This window comes from Leptidea sinapis, chromosome 31 (genome assembly GCF_905404315.1).
Source record: "Leptidea sinapis chromosome 31, ilLepSina1.1, whole genome shotgun sequence".
Lineage (NCBI taxonomy): Eukaryota > Metazoa > Arthropoda > Insecta > Lepidoptera > Pieridae > Leptidea > Leptidea sinapis.
The window spans coordinates 10,409,395-10,431,041 of NC_066295.1; the positions used below are offsets into that span (position 1 = coordinate 10,409,395).

The following is a 21,647-nucleotide window of genomic DNA, read 5'->3' on the forward strand; positions in this document are numbered from 1 at the left end:
AATATGAATCTACCTATCTAATAATTCCAATATTTTGCGATCTCGAAATAAAGATCGGAAGTATTAGTGCTTTTTTACCACAGGCAGAAACATCTGTCTTTTTTGCGTATAACAGATTCAAATAATGATTAGTGAGTGGCAACCTAACTTGGCCGCGTTATATTCAGTGTTTCTCACATTCCGTATTCTAGGGCCGCGAAAATTACGTATATATATATATAAGGTATATATGATAGCGGTACTGTGCAGTACATAGGTATATATACAAATTAATTATTGAAAGCCTATGCGTAGTTTTACAAAATTTTAATAACAGAAACCAATAAGAATAATACGTAGACACTGTATATGAAAACATTTCCATTGCATGCCTATGAATATAACTGTAATTCAGGCAAAACAAAAAATTAGAGGTACTGATTTTTTGTACTCACCTTTCATGTAAATGGCTGAACTGGCATAATATCGAGCACTATTCAAGGAAACTGTTCCAATAACACATATATTTTACACCATTGTTCATTGCCTTACCATATTTTTTAGATAACATACATTCTACAATTCTTTGACCGAAAATTCGGCAATTTACGCGAAGTAGACAACTATCCAAAACAGTCGTGAAAAAGTGACATAGACAAAGTAGAGCTAGAGCAAGTTGAGTAGAATAGACATTCAAGAACTACAAAAGCTACCAAAGACGATGTAAATTTTATTGAATATCAAATTAGTTGAACTTATTTTTATTAAACTTGGGGACCATTTTTCAATTCTCAGATAAATCAACAGATAACTATCAAGAGAGTAAAATTCACTTACTGTTTATCTAACGATTAAAAGTTTAGAATTTTTCAATCGCTTTTTATCCAAAGAATAGTTGTCTGTGGTATTTTCGAAGTAGCTTCACACTTAATATGTGCAAGCGAGATAGACATATATATCATTTAACGCATAAGACAGAGAAAGGATTTTAGTTTTTCGCAGCAATTATTATCAACAAACATTGAATTTTCCGTTTGTAAAACCTTCAATTTACATTTTCGTTCATTTATGTTTTTAAGTAAATCGATTGCATTGGCACTCGCACTAAGCAATCTAATAAATAATTATAATATGTATTATTCTTGAGATACATTGTCTTTTTAATCAAAAAGATACATTTTTTAATGGAAAAGGATGACAAACGAGCTTACGTACCTGGTGGTTAGTGATCACCGCCTACAACCACTTAAATCAATTAATATAAACGTCTAATATCTAACTTGCAACGTAATACCTTCGTTGCATTATAGATCGTAGAAATATAAATCGTGCATATTAACTGAAATAAGCGTATGCCGAAAGATTCGTTCTTAAAAGAACATATTATTTTATATACCTATAATATTAGCTCTGATAAGAACCATTCATGTACATCAAGTCATAGAATCATGCTGATCACCAGTAGTCAGCTCATCGAAGGACAAGCATCAAATTCAATTTTTTATTCAAAATAGGATGTGACATCACTTATTAAAAGTCAAAAACTACCACCCATTCCAAAATGAATGCCTCAGACCTGAGAAAAACGGGCGCAACAAACTCAGCGGGCTTTTTTTTCATCGAAAAAATATTTTTACAAAGTAATTTTGTACAATTAAACTTATAAACTTATAAATCGCCTGAGGACGGTCACTCCATTCCTAATCTGTGGTATCATTAAGAAAGCCATTTATGTTATATTAACCTTTACCACACAAACGTTTTTTAACAATTCTTCTTCATTAGAAATTTCTATTGCAATTCCATCCATATGGTTGATATATAGAGTCTCTCAATAGACATTGACGAATATGTCAATGTCGGCGATGCTATGGAAATTGACAAGGCTGAAGACTGCAAAGTTGCACTCAACCCTAGCCAAAAAAGTTTTTCAGTTGTAAGTCAAAATATTAGAAGTTTAAATCGTAATTATGAAGAATTTTCTGTCCTTCTTACTAGATTAGATATTACCTTTGACCTCATTATTCTTACGAAGGCCTGGCTATCTGAAAACTCAATCACCCCAGAAATGAAAGAATACAAATCTTATCATACAAAATCAAATTAAATCAAAACGATGGCATCGTCTTGTATTTAAAACATGGTATACATGCAAATGTCTATGAACCAAATAATTGTAGAGAAGCCAACTTCCTAATTACGTCAATAAGTAATGATTTAGCAGTTATATCGATTTACAGGCCACCACCGTTTGGAAATCTAGATCCCTTTTAACAATCTCTTGAGAAAATCTTGTCCAGTCTTAAACAATTTAAAAACATTATCGTAGTGGGCGACATGAATATCAACATAGTATCGGAAAAACTCAACATAAAATTTTCAGAATATATGGATCTATTGGCATCTTATGGCCTTCTTGATACACATACCTTTCCAACGAGAGAATCAAATTGCCTTGATCACTGTTTTGTTAAATCAAAACTCAAAACTTCTACAGTTGTTTGTCATACAACGCTAACTGACCAATTTAGTGTTATGCTATCGTTACCTCTCAAAATAACCAGTAGAACGAGAATAAACTCAACTTTCTCAAAGACCGACCATGAGGCTGCAATCAGCGACCTTAAGCAGATTAATTGGGAAGAACTCTTCATTACAGATGAACCAAATGACTTGACAAACATGTTGCTAAATACTATTCGAGAAATCTTATTGATCCACAGACATGAATACAAGCGACCTAGGCGACAGGTAGCCATCAAATCTTGGATTACACTGGGACTTTGTAGATGTATGAAGAATCGAGATGAACTACACAAAAACCTCCGAAAGGATCCTGAAAACTTATCTCTAAATATAACATATAAACGTTATCGCAATACATGTAATAATTTAATAAAAAATATTAAAAAACATTATTTTGAATCAGAATTAGCAAAAGCCAAATACAATGTCAAAAATCAGTGGGGATTATTTAAACAAATTTGTAATTTAAATATACAAACTAAAGTTCCATCGGAGTTATTATGCTCTAATTCAAACTCCCAAGCTGCACTGGATAATATTAATAAGTATTTTGTTAATGTTGGTACTAATTTGGCTATCTCTATCCTGCTTAGGAAACACACAAATGAGTTGGAATTATTTAAGAAAAGTAGACAAAACACAACTAGTGGACCATTAAATTCCTTTATGCTTTTGCCAACAGATGAGATGGAAGTAAAAAAAATTATCGGTGCATTAAAATCAAAGAACTGTTCGGGTTGGGATGGGATCTCCACATCTTTTATCAAAAAAGCTGCTGTTGCCATTGTGAACCCCTTGACACTTATATTTAATGCTTGTTTATCTAAAGGCATATTTCCAGATGCATTTAAGAAGGCAATTACTGTCCCTATATACAAATCAGGAGATAGAAATAAAGTATCAAATTATAGACATATATCTCTTTTGCCAACTTTCTCAAAATAACTGGAAAAGTTAGTAAACACACGCTTACAACAATATCTAGAGGTAAATGAATTTCTCTCAGGCAAACAATATGGGTTTCGACAAAATACTTCTACGAGTGACGCACTTGATAAATTGACTTCGTATGTTGTCGAAAACTTGTATAACAATAAAAAATGCATTGGCATATTCCTAGACTTAGCAAAAGCCTTTGATAGTGTTTATATTCCTATCCTCCTAAACAAACTTGAGAGATTAGGCATTCGAAGAGTTCCATTGCAACTCTTTTAGGATTACTTGACAAATCGAAAACAGCTTGTTAAAATTGATGACAGTCTAAGCCAAGAAGAAATTATAACTTACGGTGTGCCTCAAGGTAGGGTTATGGGTCCCACATTATTCTTAAATTATATTAATGACCTCTGTAACTTGCAAATGACAAAAGGCCAAATAATAACATTTGCTGATGATACCGTTTTACTGTTCAGATCAAATACCTGGAAAGAAGTTAGTGATGCAGCGAATGAAGCTGCAGTAACTTCATGGCTAGATAATCACCTACTGACACTTAATATCGAAAAAACCAAAGTTTCTCACATTTTCCATAAACGCCAATACTCAACCCTCTTCAAATTCCGTAATTATTAAAGCATACACATGTAGCAACTTGAGTACTTGTCATTGCGAACCAATCACTAGAAGTAATTCGACAAAGTATCTCGGTGTAATAGTAGATCAAAACCTTCAGTGGAAAGAACATATCTCCAACCTAACCTAACTAATCGCGTAAGAAAATTGATTTACATATTTAAGACAATTAGAAACGCATGTGATGTAAAATGTTTACTAAATGTTTACTTCGCACTATGCCAGTCTATATTACAATACGGTCTTAATGCCTGGCGAGGTATGGTTAATTGGTAATGGTTATGGTCCTTTAAAAATAAATGTAATTATCAGTACATGCTTTTCGTTATTGTGTTTACTTCATTTACATTCCCAATCATCTGTTGAGTATGTGACTTTGTGTCGTAAGATGTAATTCCGGCGTCCGGCTAACAGTAATAATAATATTTTGTGCGATGGACAATGCGACATACCATCGTATTTGGTCCGATACCAGACCGCGTCCGATGGTTCGACCGTACCAATTCCGATCATGTGTTTAGGCTATTAATGCAGCCATTGCCCACAGTATTGAAAATAGTGGCAACATCCTGCCAAGCTGCCCTAGTGTGGCTTCTATCATAAGCAGTTCGAGCGTGACCGCAGGCAAGAAATTTGTAACTTTTTCAGAGACTGAGTGTTTGGAGGTGAAATAAAACAACTGCTTGAGTAGTATGAGGAATATATACTTTTTTTTTTATGGAATAGGAGGACAAACGAGCGTACGGGTCACCTGGTGTTAAGTGATCACCTCCGCCCACATTCTCTTGCAACACCAGAGGAATCACAAGAGCGTTGCCGGCCTTTAAGGAAGGTGTACGCGCTTTTTTTGAAGGTACCCATGTCGTATCGTCCCGGAAACACCGCACAAGGAAGCTCATTCCACAGCTTTATAGTACGAGGGAGAAAGCTTATATTAATATTAATTAATTAATATAAAATAATAATTAATATTAATATTAATTCAGATACACAAAATCTTTAAAACTAGTAAACCAATTACAGTTCTTATTATAAAAATTATTTACAAATTAAGAAATTACATACTAATACTAAAAACACTTACATTTTGACCAATCGTTAAACGTCTCTCTATCTCGCTCTAAAACTATTGCTATCGTAAGTAAGCCGGCCAGCAGTCGCTTGTGTAAACTCGTGTCGATGCTCGATCGACGCGAGTTTCAATGATTACTCACTGGCGTGCCTCATTGATTAAATTTGAATGAATAGAAACTATTAGTCTAAGATCCCGCTATACAACGACCTTCACCGAGATGCTTATTTAATGAGACGTATTTTTTATGTTATTAAATATGCCAATAAATATATCCTATATGGGTTGCCTAACAAATTTCAGTCAGGAGTATGTTTAATTAATAATTTAAATTTTTTTTTTTTAAACATTGCACCGGTGTGATTATTAAATAAATTTGATACCAATCGAAAGTTTGAAGCCCATAGAATATGCAAACGTTAGGTTGCCCATTTTTTTCCGGTCACAACCACGGGTTGCCAGGTGTAAACAGGTAAATCTATACTAGCATTTTGCAACGGTCTGATTATTGAATCAAACTTAGATAAAATGAAAGATTATTTCATAAGGAACACGGTGGTATAGGGTTGCCTGCGAAAAATCAGTCCCGAATTACGGTTGTCGAATTTTAAATAATAAAATATCGCTGCGAGTGAATGTGTGTGAGAGAGAGGTCCCAGACCAACCATCCCATGCGGTAGAAAAGGACGCAGCGTAGCAGCTGTATAAAGTTCGCCCATTTAAAGAAGGAGAGTGCGCATGCTATTTGTGCTTGGAAATGAAAAGGATAGCGATAGACGATAGACGCGTATATGCTGTGCATTATTTTGGAGTAGATTGTCGCTATAGATACAAGTGAAAAAACGTGCTGCTATTTATTGTTGGAAAAAATGGCCAAAAAGTGTTTTTTGTGTGATTCGGAAGACGGAATTATTGATTTTGACGATGAAACTTTTGAAAACTGTGCATTAAAGTTAGCTTTTCGTAAAAAAAAAAATAAATACAATTTTGTTGAGCTACCCAGTGCGTCACTCCAATTTGTAGGTTATCATACCACGTGCTACAAAAAAGTGACTGTTTTGAATAAAAAATATAACGAAGAATTTCTTAAATTTATCGCGGAATATACAGTAAGTACATAATAATTGAATCTTTAAAATTATCTAAGCTAATACATCTTCTATATTTTTGTCATGTTGAAGTAATTGCTAGTAAAACTCACTTATGGTTTTGTTAATTTTCGACACACATATTTTTTTTGTAATTTACTTAAAAAACGGTAGTTGAAAATTGAACAAGAAAATGTTCTGATTTCCTTTTTTTTTGGAATAATTAAATGAGGATGTTTTAAATCAACTATTCTTATCAAATATTTTTTAAAATTTATAATCAAACATCTTCATTTAATCGCAAAAATTGTTTTTTTTAGGAGCATACCGATGTATCTACTACTGAAGAAGAACCACAACAATTGAATCCTAGTGTCGATTCCTGTGCTACAGTTGCTGAGGATGAAACGAGTAATGTTGAAGACCTGCCTCAAACTTCTGGGGGCTCTGACAAGGTAATAAAAAATTATTATTTTTTAAGCTTTTTTAAAAAAGTGACATGAAAATCTATTAATTGAACTTGTATTTTCATTTATATTTGTTTTCTTCCATTTTTACTCAAAGAATGATATAAATTCTTTTAGGAGCAGTCAACATCAACAGCATCGACATCAACAGCAACGACATCAACAGCAACGACATCAACAGCATCGACATCAAGCACAATTATTTGTCTTTTTTGTGACCACAGCCAAAACAGATGTGGAAAGAAGCTGGTTAATCTTACTTTCCCTAAAGGTGACAAAGTACCACTACAGATCAAAAATATCGCCGAAAATTTAAGCGATTCGGAGATTCTCTCCAAACTTCAACATCAAACTATCGCGTACCATCTGCCTTGTTACGCACTGTATCAATCGAAAAAGAAGCGGTCCACGGAAGAATCTACCGATTCCACGTATAGTAAATATCGACAGTTACATCAGTTGGATTTTCAATCCATATCAAATTTTATTGAGACAGAAATAATTGAAAACAACCAAGTTATGTACTTGGCTCAATTATTTTTAAGATACCAAGCTTTATTGCTAGAGTTTGGAAATCATGAAATTGATTTCGATGATATTCAAGATTACCGATGTGAAACCTTGCAAAAAAAGTTAATGAAGAAATTTGGTAATCTTATTACGATTGAAGCGTCAATGGGAATACGTAACAAAAAAATTAACTATTTCTGTATATGAATAATTAACTACTCCAAAATAATGCACAGCATATACGCGTCTATCGTCTATCGCTATCCTTTTCATTTCCAAGCACAAATAGCATGCGCACTCTCCTTCTTTAAATGGGCGGACTTTAAACAGCTGCTACGCTGCGTCCTTTTCTACCGCATGGGATGGTTGGTCTGGGACCTCTCTCTCACACACATTCACTCGCAGCGATATTTTATTATTTAAAATTCGACAACCGTAATTCGGGACTGATTTTTCGCAGGCAACCCTATACCACCGTGTTCCTTATGAAATAATCTTTCATTTTATCTAAGTTTGATTCAAAAATCAGACCGTTGCAAAATGCTAGTATAGATTTACCTGTTTACACCTGGCAGCCCGTGGTTGTGACCGGAAAAAAATAGGCAACCTAACGTTTGCATATTCTATGGGCTTCAAACTTTCGATTGGTATCAAATTTATTTAATAATCACACCGGTGCAATGTTTAAAAAAAAAAATTTAAATTATTAATTAAAAATACTCTGGACTGAAATTTGTTAGGCAACCCATATAGGATATATTTATTGGCATATTTAATAACATAAAAAATACGTCTCATTAAATAAGCATCTCGGTGAAGGTCGTTGTATAGCGGGATCCTATACTATATGCACTTTTAGTAGCGTACGCTCTACCTTGCTGTGAGGTTGTGTGACACGAAGCATATGACTGGTCACGTGAGTATATCTGCGGTCTTCAAGAGAACGTGACGATGCTTGTACTTCGATGAGGTGACTACTGGTGATCTGCTGCATGATTCTATGACTTGATGTAGTTACAGCATTATTAAACGGTTCTTATCAGATCTAATGTTACGGTATATAAAATAATATGTTCTTTTAAGAACGAATCTTTCAGTATTATGTTATTACAGCTACTATGCAGGATTTATATTTATGCGATCTATAATGCTACGAAGGTATTACGTTACAGGTTAGATATTACACATTCATATTATTTGATGTTTTTTGTGGTACAGTTACACTATCAAACATATGTGACAATTTTTCTACCTGAATCATCGCGACATCTCTACAAAAATAAATAAATTACATGTATAGACCCCATTGGTTGCATTGTTTAAAGACAAATCTTAACGGAATCAACACTCCCAGATCCCACAGCGTGATACTAATTATTGTGTCGGGTCATGGATATAATATTGTACTATCAATTCCGTTAACTGAGTTGCAGAACTAAGTTTAATAACAAGTCCTTCAATATGACTACATTGTAATTTGGAATCAAGATTAATGCCAAGAAGAATTACAGCAGCATTTTTGACATTTAGCTGGGTAAATTTTATACATTTAGTTTTATGGCTATTTAACATTAAGTTATTGGCGCTAAACCAGCACGCTATGTCAGGTAGAACATTGTGTACTTCGTCATATACTTGGCCTATTTTAATAAAATTTATTTTAAATAAGAGTTATGTGTCATCCGCAACCAATGGTTCTTTGTGTTTTTTTCGACAAGGTAAGGTAAATTATTAATGTAAATAAGAAAGACGGTCCAAGAATAGACTCTTGTGGTATCCCTATACTGAGAGGAATCTCTTACTGTTGTTGGGGAAAAATTTTAAGCATTTTATATGAAAAATAACACCTTTTTTTCAATGCTTATTTATTTTCAATTATATTATATATTTTATGCCATTAATGTTTAATAACTTTCTTGTTGTCAATCTAAAACACCCTAAAGAACTTTGATAAGACCTAGACAGGTGGAAATGTATAGGTGCAAGGTCAAAGCCATAAGTCGAATGCATTAATACTTCCCATCCCAGCTATCTTAATTTTTTTGGAATAGCTAAACATGAATCAATGGTTCGGCCCAGAGTCCCAGAGGCCCAGAGCCCAAACGAATGTCTGAAACAAAATATATCACCCATGAAATTCGCATATTCATTTTTCATTTTAAAACTTCTTTAGGTATTTTAGTAAAAAATATATTAAGTACTAAAGAACTATACTTGACACAGTCAAAGAAATAAAAATCTAATAAATACATTTCAACGCCGACATTGCCTTAAATAAACGATTTGGTTAATGATTATGTTTTAACATCGGAGATTTGTAGAACTTATAATAATAACAGATGGTTAATATTTTAGTGTGTACCTTTAGAGAGGTAGATAACACTTATATAGTTAAATATACAAAATTCAATCTTTCACATCTCAATCAATGAGCTTCATATGAGCTTGCACAATAGACTTTGAACATTACTGCCACGAAATAAGTTTTGTTTGAATTAATGTTTTAATGTTAAATGTATACGCTTAACACATTCACTGCGGCCCCAATTTTTGCATACTTCCCGTTCCTGCGGCATGAGGTGTTATCGGCCCGCACTGTGGCCAGACGTTGGGGCGACACATGGTCTATTAGACCCCCTCCCTTAACAGAATAAAATCCATTTTCTGGCGCGAAATCAAAGATAAATTAGTATGTTGGTCTATATTAATATAGGCAGTGAATTAATGAAGTATAGTTAGCCTAGTAGGTATAGTAGTCAATAATGCCCCGTATACTATGCTTTTTTCACAAATGTCCAATAATATTTATTCTAAACATTCTTTTACATACATTTATCTAACTTTTCATACTAGTCCTTAAATCAGAAATGTCTGATTCTATCAATTGATTCTACTTTCTTAAAATGAATAGAGAGAGAATAGCTAATGAAAAAGGACGCTACAATAAGATCTTAGCAAAAATGTGCTTGAGTTTCTGCATGGCTCTTTGGTATTGAAGCATTGAGCTAAAGGGTATGTTCATGAGTGTATTAAAGTTTTCTAGTTCATTTAAAATAACTGTTGTAGGAGTACTGTCAAATTAAAAATATTTGGGATTGAACTGTAGGTATTGTTTATAAAACGTTAGGCACTCGAGTGGTTTTGACTGATCACGTGATCAAAGTACTGCGAGTATCTTACCTCGAAAACGCTAGTGCTCACAGTAGAATATGGTGGAGATTTTCGACGTCATATATTTCCCTAGGGTATACTGCAGCAGTATACTGGCAGTTCATAACGGAACGAATTTTTCTACAGTGATAGCACTGTGCAGTGCTCGCTGTGCATATCGGAACATATCCATAGTATCTTAGTCATAGTAGTACATAATTACTTACTCAATGTATTATTCGTAGAAATATAAATACCACCTTGAGCATTACATAAAGGTATAACAGGTAACGTAAAAACTCAATAATTTATTGGAAGTGACTTGTAAAAATTATAAAAATTGTACATACTTGACTTTAGCTAAATCGTACCCTGGCAAGAAACACTTCATTCATGATTTTTGTTATAGAATAAATAAGCTTATCGACTCAATGTATTATAGGCAAAAATATTTAGTACCCGGTAGTAAAATTACCATGGCTCGTAGTGCGAAAGGCAGTCAACATCAAGCTCAAATATCGCAGTCTGCCAAAACTATCACCAATAGTAAAATAATAAAAGGTACTATACCATATTATTTCAAACTAAAAAGTAAAGAACAAAATAATGACCTCAAAAGCGATTCATTTTTTCGAGTCCAAATTTTATCTTAATATAATGCATCAGAATATAGCAAGCGTTTTAAGTAAAAAAGATCTACTAAACATAGCTCTAACTGAACTTTTTGAAAATGGAAAAGTAGTAGATGTTATATGTCTATCCGAAACATTCGTGAATGCAGAAAACAGATCTAATATTAAGTTGAATGGATATACAATGGTATCTGCTTTTTGTAGACTTAAGCAAAAGCGTGGTGGGGTCTGCATTCTAGTCAGAGACTATATTGAGGCTGTAAAATTTGATGTCATGGATGAGCTATGTGTAGAATATCCTTTAGAATGTTGTGGTTTAAGAATACCAAAGCACAAATTAATTGTAATATGTCTATACAGGACGCCGAATTCGAACGTTGCTGAATTTTTGAATAAGCTTGATTTACTTTTACACAAATTAAGATATTGGGGAGACCAGTAATATTGTGATTGTTGGTGATTTTAATATCGACACTCTAAAAAATACTAAAACGAATCTGGAGTTTACAAATTTATTGCGAAATTATAATTTTTTTAAACATATTAATGAACCTACTCGGCAAAAATCCTGTATTGACCTCTTTGTTAGTAATATAGAAAATGCCACAGGGGAGATTCGTCAGTTAGGCCTATCGGATCATGACACAGCACAATTCTTAGTAGTACCGACAAAAATAAATAATTCAACACCGTCGTATAAGTTAATTTTCAAAAGAGATTTATGTAATCAAAACATAAACAAATTTAAGGACTGTATAAAAAGTCTTAACTGGATAGACGTGTATGATGCCCAGAAATTGGACGAATCTTTTGATGAATTTTACAATACATTAATCATATTTTATAAAATATGTTTTCCTCTTCTTAAGTATAAAATTAATGTTTCAAATTCAAAAATAAAATGGTTGTCCAGAGGTATAAAAAAATCATGTGCAACAAAAAGAAAATTAAGGTATCAATATTATAAGAATAAAATACCTGCCAACAAAAACAAATTTAATAATTATTCAAAGATTCTCAACAAGTGTATAGACCTAGCTCAGAGAAGTAGTAACAACAAATATATACTTTACTCGAAAAATAAATGCAAAGCGTCGTGGAATGTGATTAAAAATAAAACTAACTCTAATGTAGGAAGTATCGATGAAATTAAATATGAAAATAAAATTATAAATAATCCAACTCAGATTGCTACTATTTTTAATAATTATTTTATAAATACAGTCACACAAAGTCAAAGTCAAAATGTAAAAAATAAAAAACCTACATATAAATTAAAACATAACAGTTCAAATATTTTCTTAATGCCAACTGATGAAATGGAGATAATAACCGTTATTAAGTCACTTAATAATTCAAATTCCACGGGCTGCGATCAAATAGCAACAAAGGTAATAAAGGAATGTGCAAAGGAACTAGCTCCAGTCCTAGCCTACTTAATAAATCTATCTTTCGAAGAAGGTACTTTCCCATCAAATTTAAAAAAGGCAAAAGTAACACCTTTACTCAAAGCGGGTGATAAAAAGGATATTAACAACTATCGACCAATCACACTCATTTCTGTTATCTCAAAAATTTTTGAAAAGATACTGCACAAGCGATTAACATCTTTTTTAACTAAACATAATATCATTTTGGAGGAACAAAATGGTTTCCAAAAAGGAAAATCAACAACTTTAGCGTGTTTTTCGCTAATAAAAGAAATATCGGAATGCATGGATACAAAAATTCCAGTAACATCAGTATTTTTTGATATGAGCAAAGCTTTTGACAATGTTTGTCATGAAAAACTATTAGATAAATGCGCTCAATATGGTATTCGAGGTCTAGCAAATGACTGGCTTAAAAGTTATCTTTCAAACCGTACTCAATACGTTGAAATTGCTAAATTAAATAATAAACAAGAAGTAATACCTTATCGATCAGAACTTAGATTTAAAACAAAAGGTGTACCACAAGGAAGTATATTGGGTCCACTTCTATTCATAATCTACATAAACGACTTACCTAGCATTACTACTAATAACTGTACTCTTTTTGCTGATGACATCTCTATTGTAATTAAATGTAACAATGAATTGACATATGATATAGAAATTAATAAAACAATAAAGGACACAATTGAATGGCTTACTGAAAATAACCTGACTGTAAATATAAAAAAAACAATGTATATGCAGTATTATAATAAGAATGGGAAAGGAAAAGATATTAATGTTAATTATCATAATGAGAATATTAAAGAAGCACAACTTGTCAATTTTCTTGGTATTTCTTTAGACAGCAACTTGTCCTTCAAGTCACATGTTGACAAAATTAGCAAAAAAATTAACCAACATGTATTTGTCCTCAAACGCGTATCAAAAACAATAGGTGAAAAAACAGCGCTAATGGCATATCATGCATTCGTGGTTTCAGCTTTAAGATATGGATTGGTCATATGGGGCAACTCGGTGAGCATAGGGCATTTATTTATTGGACAGAAGAAGTGTATCAGGGCGGTTTGTGGAGCCAGCCCCCTAGATTCTTGTCGACCGCTATTTAAAAAATTGAAAATTCTATCGCTGCCATGCCTATACATTTATGAAATAAGCCTATTTGTTCAAAAACATATGTGTGATTTCTATACAAAAAAAAGCCAGAAGGTTTTAAATACAAGGTATCCAAATAAACTCATCATTCAACTCATTTTAGTAGAAATTGTTTCAGCATGTCTGTGAAAATATATAATAAATTGCCCAATGAATTGAAAGATTTACCGTTCAAAGTTTTTAAAAGAAGACTGCATCAGTGGTTAACAAATAAGTGCTTCTATAGTTTAAATGAATTTTTCAATACAAAATGAATTAGTCTATTTGATAATAATATATGTAAATTAATATACTTTTATGACATTGAATTTGTTAATATTATACATAGGTACTAAATGAATTATTAAGTTATTTACGTCTCATATTATAATATTATATAAGTATTAAAATTTCATTTTATAAATATTATTGACATCATTGTGAAATCCGACATGTTTCAATATAACAGTACGATTAGTGTTTAGACAATTTTGTAACATATTTTGCATGTCAATTGACGAAACATATTGGATTATCCATTATATTGTTAACACCTTAAGTACAATGTTTCCTGCAAATAAATTTCATTTCATTTCATTTCATTTCAACGAAATGGCTGATAAGACTGCATATGAAGGTTCATTCAGTTGATGTTAAAAATCTTATAGAGATTCCTATGACTGATTGTCTCCAATATATTGACCAAGAAATTCAACAGTTATGGTTAGACATGTGAAAGAAAGACCAAGTTAATAAAAGAAAATGGTATGGCCGCATACAGGAAAACATACCTATCAGACTCTGGTACAATCAATTGAAGGATTGCAACAGAGATTTTATTACCATGATAAATAGATTGCGTTTTGGCCATAATACTGCACCGTCACACCTTGCAAGATTGGGTTTTGTTGAGAATAAAATTTGCCCACATTGCAATTCAAATGTAGGAACTATGGGCCACCTTATTTTCGACTGCCAAACATTTCTGATTGACAGACTTGTGCTGGCTAGTGAAATCAGTGACTCCAAAATTTTATGTTATTAAGAGACAAAAGAAGTTATAAACCATTACATATACAATTCTAACAATATAAAATAAAGTGATAAGTGAACTGTGAAATGAAAAGTATACATATTTCAATAATAAACAAGACTTGACTTAAAGGTCTTAGTTACCAGGTCATAAAATCTCAAAAAAAAGAGGTGTTTCAAATTTCAATTTGACATTACCTAAATACTAAAATGTTTCGAATTTGCATTGCATAATTATTTATACATAGGTACTACATTTTAATATACGGAATTTGTGTTACTACTTGGTATCAATTCAAATTAATATTATTATTAAAAAAACGAAATGTTGTCCAGACAAAGTTTCAGGAAGAGTGCTTTATTTTTAAGATATTACAGCGAAAAAGCTGGTTCAAATCAGTTTCAGGGCTCGAGTGAGACTACTACTCAGTCATCTTCAAAAATGAATGTTCCAGGATTGAGCTCAGCAGTTATCCATATGTCATCCCAACCAGTAGGTCCTGGAGTAGACCCAAACAAAAATGGACCATATAAAGTTCCAGAATATTTCTGCTATGATAACATGAGTTTTTTTGAAGCTGAAATTGAAATGGCCAAATATAGACTGCCACAGCCGTCGGCTATTAAAAAATAATTCAATTTAATTCGAAATTTATGTTTTAGTCCATTGTTAAATAATTTGATCAAGTTATTACATCATTAGACTTATAATCTGTTTTGTTATTTGTTATGGAGTGTTACTCAAATTTATTTGATTATAATATTTGGAGCATTAAAAATTATAATTATTTAAAAGGTGCATAACTATTACTGTACAAGAAATTTTCATTTGCGCTTTTTTTTTAAAAGATTTTCATCCTCCTATATTTTACAGTACCTAATTATTATTTGATCTAATAAGTTTACAGGCACATTGTGAAGCAATCCTTAATTTGGTTCTTCAAATTAGCTGACAAGATTTTGTGTATTAGTAACCTTTCCAGAGTGTATTGTCATGGTGACTGAAACAGTTACAATTACACAAGTTTCATTCCTTTAAAAAGGGTTTTATTTAAATGTGTAACACTCATGTTAATCAAAGAAAATACAAAAGCACTCTAATTGTTTAAATTGCATACAAAGCATGACCCACTTTTCACCTACATAATATATGAATATGATGTTAGAAAGAAAATCAGCCAATCAGAGAATGGCTAACAACATTCTGACACTTAAAGTTTAAAAATCTGATGTAGACAAAGTCCATATTGCAGTTTTTCTTAAGGTGACCTTTTAACTATTGCTTGATGAAATAACAGAGATTATAAGCCAGGGCTATTGATGTACAATTTCTTACCTATTATGTGTACGTCATTCTAAAAGTCTTTCTTAGGTTTGTCCCACTGATAAGATAAGAATCTGCAACTAGATGACTGTGGAGGGATACTACTGTAAAGTAATACCTAGCAATAATTCCACGGAGTAAACAGGTTTTTCAATGGTAGTCTGCGTCTCTCAAAGTTAGACCTTGTGGTCCATTAGAGACTACGCGCACTTATTCAGCTTTTGTCCATAGATAACAACAATTTTGTATGGAGACGTGTACGCGTCGCTTCAGCTTTCCGCGTCCATTCTGCTTTCGCGGCAATCCAGCATAAAATGAGGATAAATGTGTTTTTATTATGTGAATGCTATAGAGAGCGTTCGGCGCTGTTTCGCCGCGTACAGCGCTGTTCGCCGTTGAATGCGGCGGAACTGCTCTTTACAGGGATGGTTCGCGATTCCTTGTCGACAAGTTGCAACCTGTATTGTTCCTGCATTGATTTGACGTAATCATTATGCACGCAAAGATTAAAGAGTGCAGACGTGATTTAAAGTTATTATTCTCATTCTTACGACGCCATACGTGGCTGATAGAAGCAGAGCTGTATAAGTGTGACCAAAATCGTTCAGCGAAACGCGAATGAAGCTGAATCAGTGCGCGTAGTCCCTTATAAGGCAAAATTAGAGATGGTTCATAATATTAATTTGCATATCACCTGATGATCATGACCACTTGCCCTCTTCCAAACTGAGCATTTGTAACACTCCTGTGCTTCCTCTGGTGTTGCAAGAGATCTCTGATCTCTTAATCAAGTGACCCATACACTCATTTGTCCTCCTCTTCAATATAAAAAAAGGACTCGGGAGTATTGCACAAACATTTTTGGAAAGAAAGACCTGGAAACTGCAGAAATTCTCATACAAAAGAATCAAACATTGATTTAATCCAATCTGAAGAAGTTTGAAATCAAAATATTTAGTGTATGTGTAACTAGGCTAAATCCAGTAAAAAATATTTGTTTTGGAATGTGTTCGTTGTCTCATAATGTAGAATGTCTATATCTTTCATTAATGTTATATTCATAAATATTTGTGAAACTAAAATGAAAATACAGTACATTTTTAGTGTTTTATTATTATAGGATAATAATTTGCATAACAATACTTTCTATATCTACAGCTAATTAAAATGCAGAAAAATTTAAACCCTTAACAGTCAAATGCAAAAATACACTGTTTAATTACTAAACCGAAACAGAAGAAGCTCCAGTTAAAAGGACAGTGGTTTCAATATCAGAAAGAGTAGGCTCTGTTTCCAGCTCTATTGCATACTCTTTCTTTTCCTCATGTTACTTCTTTTTGGTCAATTTCTCTGATAAATCATCAAAGGAAGGATCTTGAAGATTGATCATTAAGCTATTGCCTTGCAGGTATACCCTGTTCTGTGATTGAGCAAGCATTCTGGAAATACTCTGGGCTGCTCTGATCTTACGTAATTTGAGATACCCTGGATTCATACCCATAGCTTTTCCCAACATCTCTGCAGCTTCTGCCTCTCCCTCTGCTTGTACAATCTTCTGTTGACGCTCTTGTTTAGCTCTTTCAACAACAAAAGCTGCTCTTTGAGCTTCTTGCTGTGCAACTTGCTTAGCTTCAACTGCTGCAGTATACTCTTTACCAAAACTAAGTTCAGTTAAAGAAACATCATCTAAAATTATATTAAAGTCGGCAGCTCTCTCAACCAGTTCTTTTCTTATGAGCAAGGAGACCTGCTGACGTTGGGTGATCAATTGTGAAGCATTAAATTTAGCAACAACTGATTTCAAAACCTCATTGCAAATGGATGGTAGTACTTTTTCATCATAATCAATACCTAATTGTCTATACATGAATGGCAGGCTATTAGCATCAGGGCGGGATAGAACTCGTAGAGAAATATTTACCATTTGCAAATCTTTTGAACCGGTTGGCGAGGAAATTTTTCTGGGTCTGGACCTTATATCATAAATGATAGGGTATTGGAACCAAGGAATGCGAAAGTGTAAACCTTCGGCCATCACGTGACTTTGTATTCCTCCTATTCGGTTGAACATTATCGCACGATGACCACCTTCAACCGTAAACAACGATTGCGAAGCACCGTACGCTGCCGCTCCAAGAACCGCTGCCACCTTCAATCCGATGCCGAGTCCAGGTGGTCCTCCCTTCGCAAACTTTCCAGCCATATCATTTAATTTACTTTGAGCCATGATTAAAAATAATCAGCTTGCTTTCTTAAATTCTTAGTTAACCAATAATATGATTAACCTAAACTTTTTATTGTGCAATGCGAAAAGCGATTACGGTCTATGGAAGTATGGAATTTAAATGACAATTGACAGATTCAATATTATAGAGTAAAACACAAATCAATATATCCCAGAGAATACTGAGAGATACTATTTCTTAGTCGGAGTAAAACTACAGATAATAGATGTAGTACCGTGTTATGAATACATGAAAACCACCTTAACCAAATTCACACATCTCATAATACACATAATATTAATTAATTCGGACTTCTAATGTCTGTCTGTCATATATTGGTTGCATTGAATATCTATAAAAACAAAGTTGTGTAGTTCATCATTAATTTAGTGTCATTTATTGACAGTTTTTAATAAATTAAATAATTTTAGCAAATTTATTGTAATAATGTAAAACGATTTGAACTATTATAATATTATATTTAATGTTTGAAGAATTGTAAAAAATAGATCATAAACCATGACTTCTGGGAATGGTTGCCATCAATGTAGCATATGTACATCATAATATAAAATATCATATATCATAAAACTAACAATATTACACTTCATCAGTACCTATAGCTTCTCTTTTTATCAATCATTCGTTACTGATTGATTTGAAAATTATCTTTCTGCACGCGCATTACGCATGGAAGCAAGACGGTTTATAAAATGTAATGTCTTACTGGCCCCTGGGATTATACAGACTAACGATGAATAGTTATAAAAAAACTATGTTTTGTATTCCAGGTAAATATAAGATTGATCTTGTAACTTTCCAAGACTAAGATCTGAGATATGTTTGATACATTGACAGCGTTCACACCAACATAAAACAACAAACAAGTATTGTTAATTTTATTGAAGTTTATGTATAATACTTATTTAAAAGAAGTTTTATACTCTATCCATGCTTGATAGATAAAGTTTTAAACATTTACCGGGCAGACCGCTTTTTTTTAGTGGAAAAGAAGAAGATAAATGAAGTGGTGAAAGACATAAGCTTTATTAGTAACATATAACTCGGCTTATATTAAGATATTCTTTCGATACTTTTATAATCATCTCGCAAGTATCAGTAATGCATTAACTACATTTTACCTTTGATATCCGTTGCAAATACCAAGAAGAATATGAGTCACCAGTAGCTAAAAATCTCAAATAAACAGCTAACAAAAAAAAGCGCGTACGCCTTCCTTCAAGGACGGCAACACTCCTGTGATACCTCTGGTGTTGCAAGAGAATGTGTGCGACAGTGATCACGTATCACCAGGTGACCCGTGCATATGCTCGTTTGTCCTCCTTTTCCATAAAAAAAATAATTGTTCTGCTGGAGTGATGGCATCTCGATACTGTGAATTCTGTTAAGAAAAGTATGGTGCAACTTTTTGAAGCAAATTCTCCAAATTTACTGGTCTCATTCTACAAAATATCTCTATCCACTGCTGTCTTCTATTCTTAAATAATTCAATAAGGAACGATAAGCCCCTTCTTGCTGCCCTCTCCTCAAAAATGATCGTGACCAGTACTTTAGTGGTTTTCTTGAATTTCCTTCATTCTGTATGATGTACAAGTATACTGCACTCATGAAGCAAAGTTCCGCAGTACCTTCACTTTCTATTGTCTGTGCCAGTAGCCAACTTCTGCACTGACATGTCCTAAACAAGTTTAGCTACAAGCCTACAACATGTATAAAACATGAGATCATATACACGTCAAAGAGAATTAAACACTATGTTCAATACACGTAGACAACTTATAAGTGACTAACAATTTCATACAAATATTGTCTACGACAAGTTTTATGTTTTTGTATTTTGAAAACATTACATACAACTTGTATCTGTAATTTGCATGAAACTTGTTAAATACGTGTAACGAGGGGTATACCTGAACGTAGTGCTTAAATTCTCTTTGGGTATACCTATCATATTATGTCTGACATATATAAAAAAAATATACAAATGCATCCAATTTCATTCTATTTGCAGTAGTTAATGTACAAAGAGTAATATAAGTATAATGTAGGTAGGATGCGTAAAATACTTAATAAACTCATATCATATCATACAGGTCTTACTCATAGAAGAAGAAATTAGTGACTTTTGGTTACAAGGACACAGAACATATGGAGGCAGACCTTTTTACAAAGGCATTACCACAACCAAGATTGTTAAAGCTTCTAAAGATGATAGGCGTCACTCAGACCTGAAGGTCATCGTGAGGGGGAGTATCATAGAGGTCTTACTCATAGAAGAAGAAATTAGTGACTTTTGGTTACTATGACTACAAAGCAGTTATTACGTTGTCATGCTTATAAAAAGTTGTAATTAATTTATAAAGTTGTTTTCTTATATTAAATAATGGTGAATGCACTGATTTGCTCATAGTCTACTGCTGATACTCTGCTCTATCTCATATAACAGGTTATGGGCCCAGAAACGGGAATAAAAGAGAAAAATGAGTAATCACGTGCACATAGAACAATTGAAAAGAGAAAACTACGATACAAGGAGAATCCATGCAAAAGCTGTACTATTAAAACTTGGCCTTTGGAGCTATGTTTCAAATAAAATTAAGAGACCAACGCGAGAAGGTGATGCATTGAATGACTATATGGAAAAAGATGAGTTAGCATTAGCCGAGCTATTTCTCATAATATCACCGGGCGAATTAAAACAAGTTAAAAATTGTCAAACAAGTAAAGATGTCTGGGATACGCTAGAAAGCATATATTATAGCAAAAGTCCTGCAAGAAAAGCAAGCCTATTAAAAGAGTTGATATTGAAGAAGATGAAAGATGGTGATAATATTGTCAATCACTTGAATAAATTTATGGATATCGTCGATAAACTAGCAGATATGACCAATTAATAAAGATCTTCTTAGTATTATGATGCTTTACAGCTTACCTCAATCTTTTGAAAGTTTTAGAATTGCAATAGAATCCAGGGATGATCTACCAGATCCAGACAACTTGTAAATAAAGATAATTGAATAAGCTGAGGCAAGAAAAAATATAGCTAGTACAAGTGAACAAAACTCTGAACAAGAGGCGCTGTATAGTAGACAACGTGGCAAAAATAAAAACTTTATTGTTAAATGTTTTAAATGCAAAAAGAAAGGACACAGAGCTCATGAATGCTGGTCAAAAGTGGACCGAGTTAATAAAAATAATGCAAGTCTATGTTGCTTAGAAGGAACATGCCTAAATACGTCTGATAATAAAGAAAAAATTAAGAAATGGTGTCTTGACAGCGGATGTACGTCACATATGAGTCATGAATTTAAAAGATTCATTAATATGGACAAAGCTGATAACAAAACGTTAAGGTTAGCATCAGAAAACTGTCTTGCACAAATCGAAGGACGAGGTCCAGCAAAACTTTACACCTATAAAATACCAAATCTGAAACTAACTGAAGCCTTGTACGTACCATCGCTGACTACAAATCTAAT

General features: G+C 33.0%; 4 protein-coding genes across 4 annotated transcripts in view; 1 reads left to right on the top strand and 3 right to left on the bottom strand.

Annotated features, from left to right (window-relative positions):
• The window catches only part of LOC126974132 (persulfide dioxygenase ETHE1, mitochondrial), a 132,511-nt gene extending 132,456 nt beyond the window's left edge, over positions 1–55 (bottom strand). The window contains exon 1 of the mRNA XM_050821563.1: positions 52–55. The gene's annotated coding sequence lies outside the window, so the exon portion shown is untranslated. The remainder of the gene's footprint in view (positions 1–51) is intronic.
• The window catches only part of LOC126974060 (transcriptional regulator ATRX homolog), a 46,663-nt gene extending 46,045 nt beyond the window's left edge, over positions 1–618 (bottom strand). The window contains exon 1 of the mRNA XM_050821444.1: positions 435–618. The gene's annotated coding sequence lies outside the window, so the exon portion shown is untranslated. The remainder of the gene's footprint in view (positions 1–434) is intronic.
• Positions 619–14,799: 14,181 nt separating this feature from the next.
• Positions 14,800–15,309, top strand: LOC126974151 (uncharacterized). Its single transcript, XM_050821589.1, has one exon. It carries the CDS (start codon positions 14,924–14,926, stop codon positions 15,230–15,232), a length of 309 nt encoding a protein of 102 aa, XP_050677546.1. The 5' UTR covers positions 14,800–14,923; the 3' UTR covers positions 15,233–15,309.
• Positions 15,310–17,015: 1,706 nt separating this feature from the next.
• Positions 17,016–18,268, bottom strand: LOC126974125 (prohibitin-2). The gene has a single exon (XM_050821556.1). The coding sequence runs from the start codon at positions 18,147–18,149 to the stop codon at positions 17,250–17,252; it is 900 nt and encodes a 299-aa protein (XP_050677513.1). The 5' UTR covers positions 18,150–18,268; the 3' UTR covers positions 17,016–17,249.
• Between the last annotated feature and the right edge of the window lie 3,379 nt (positions 18,269–21,647).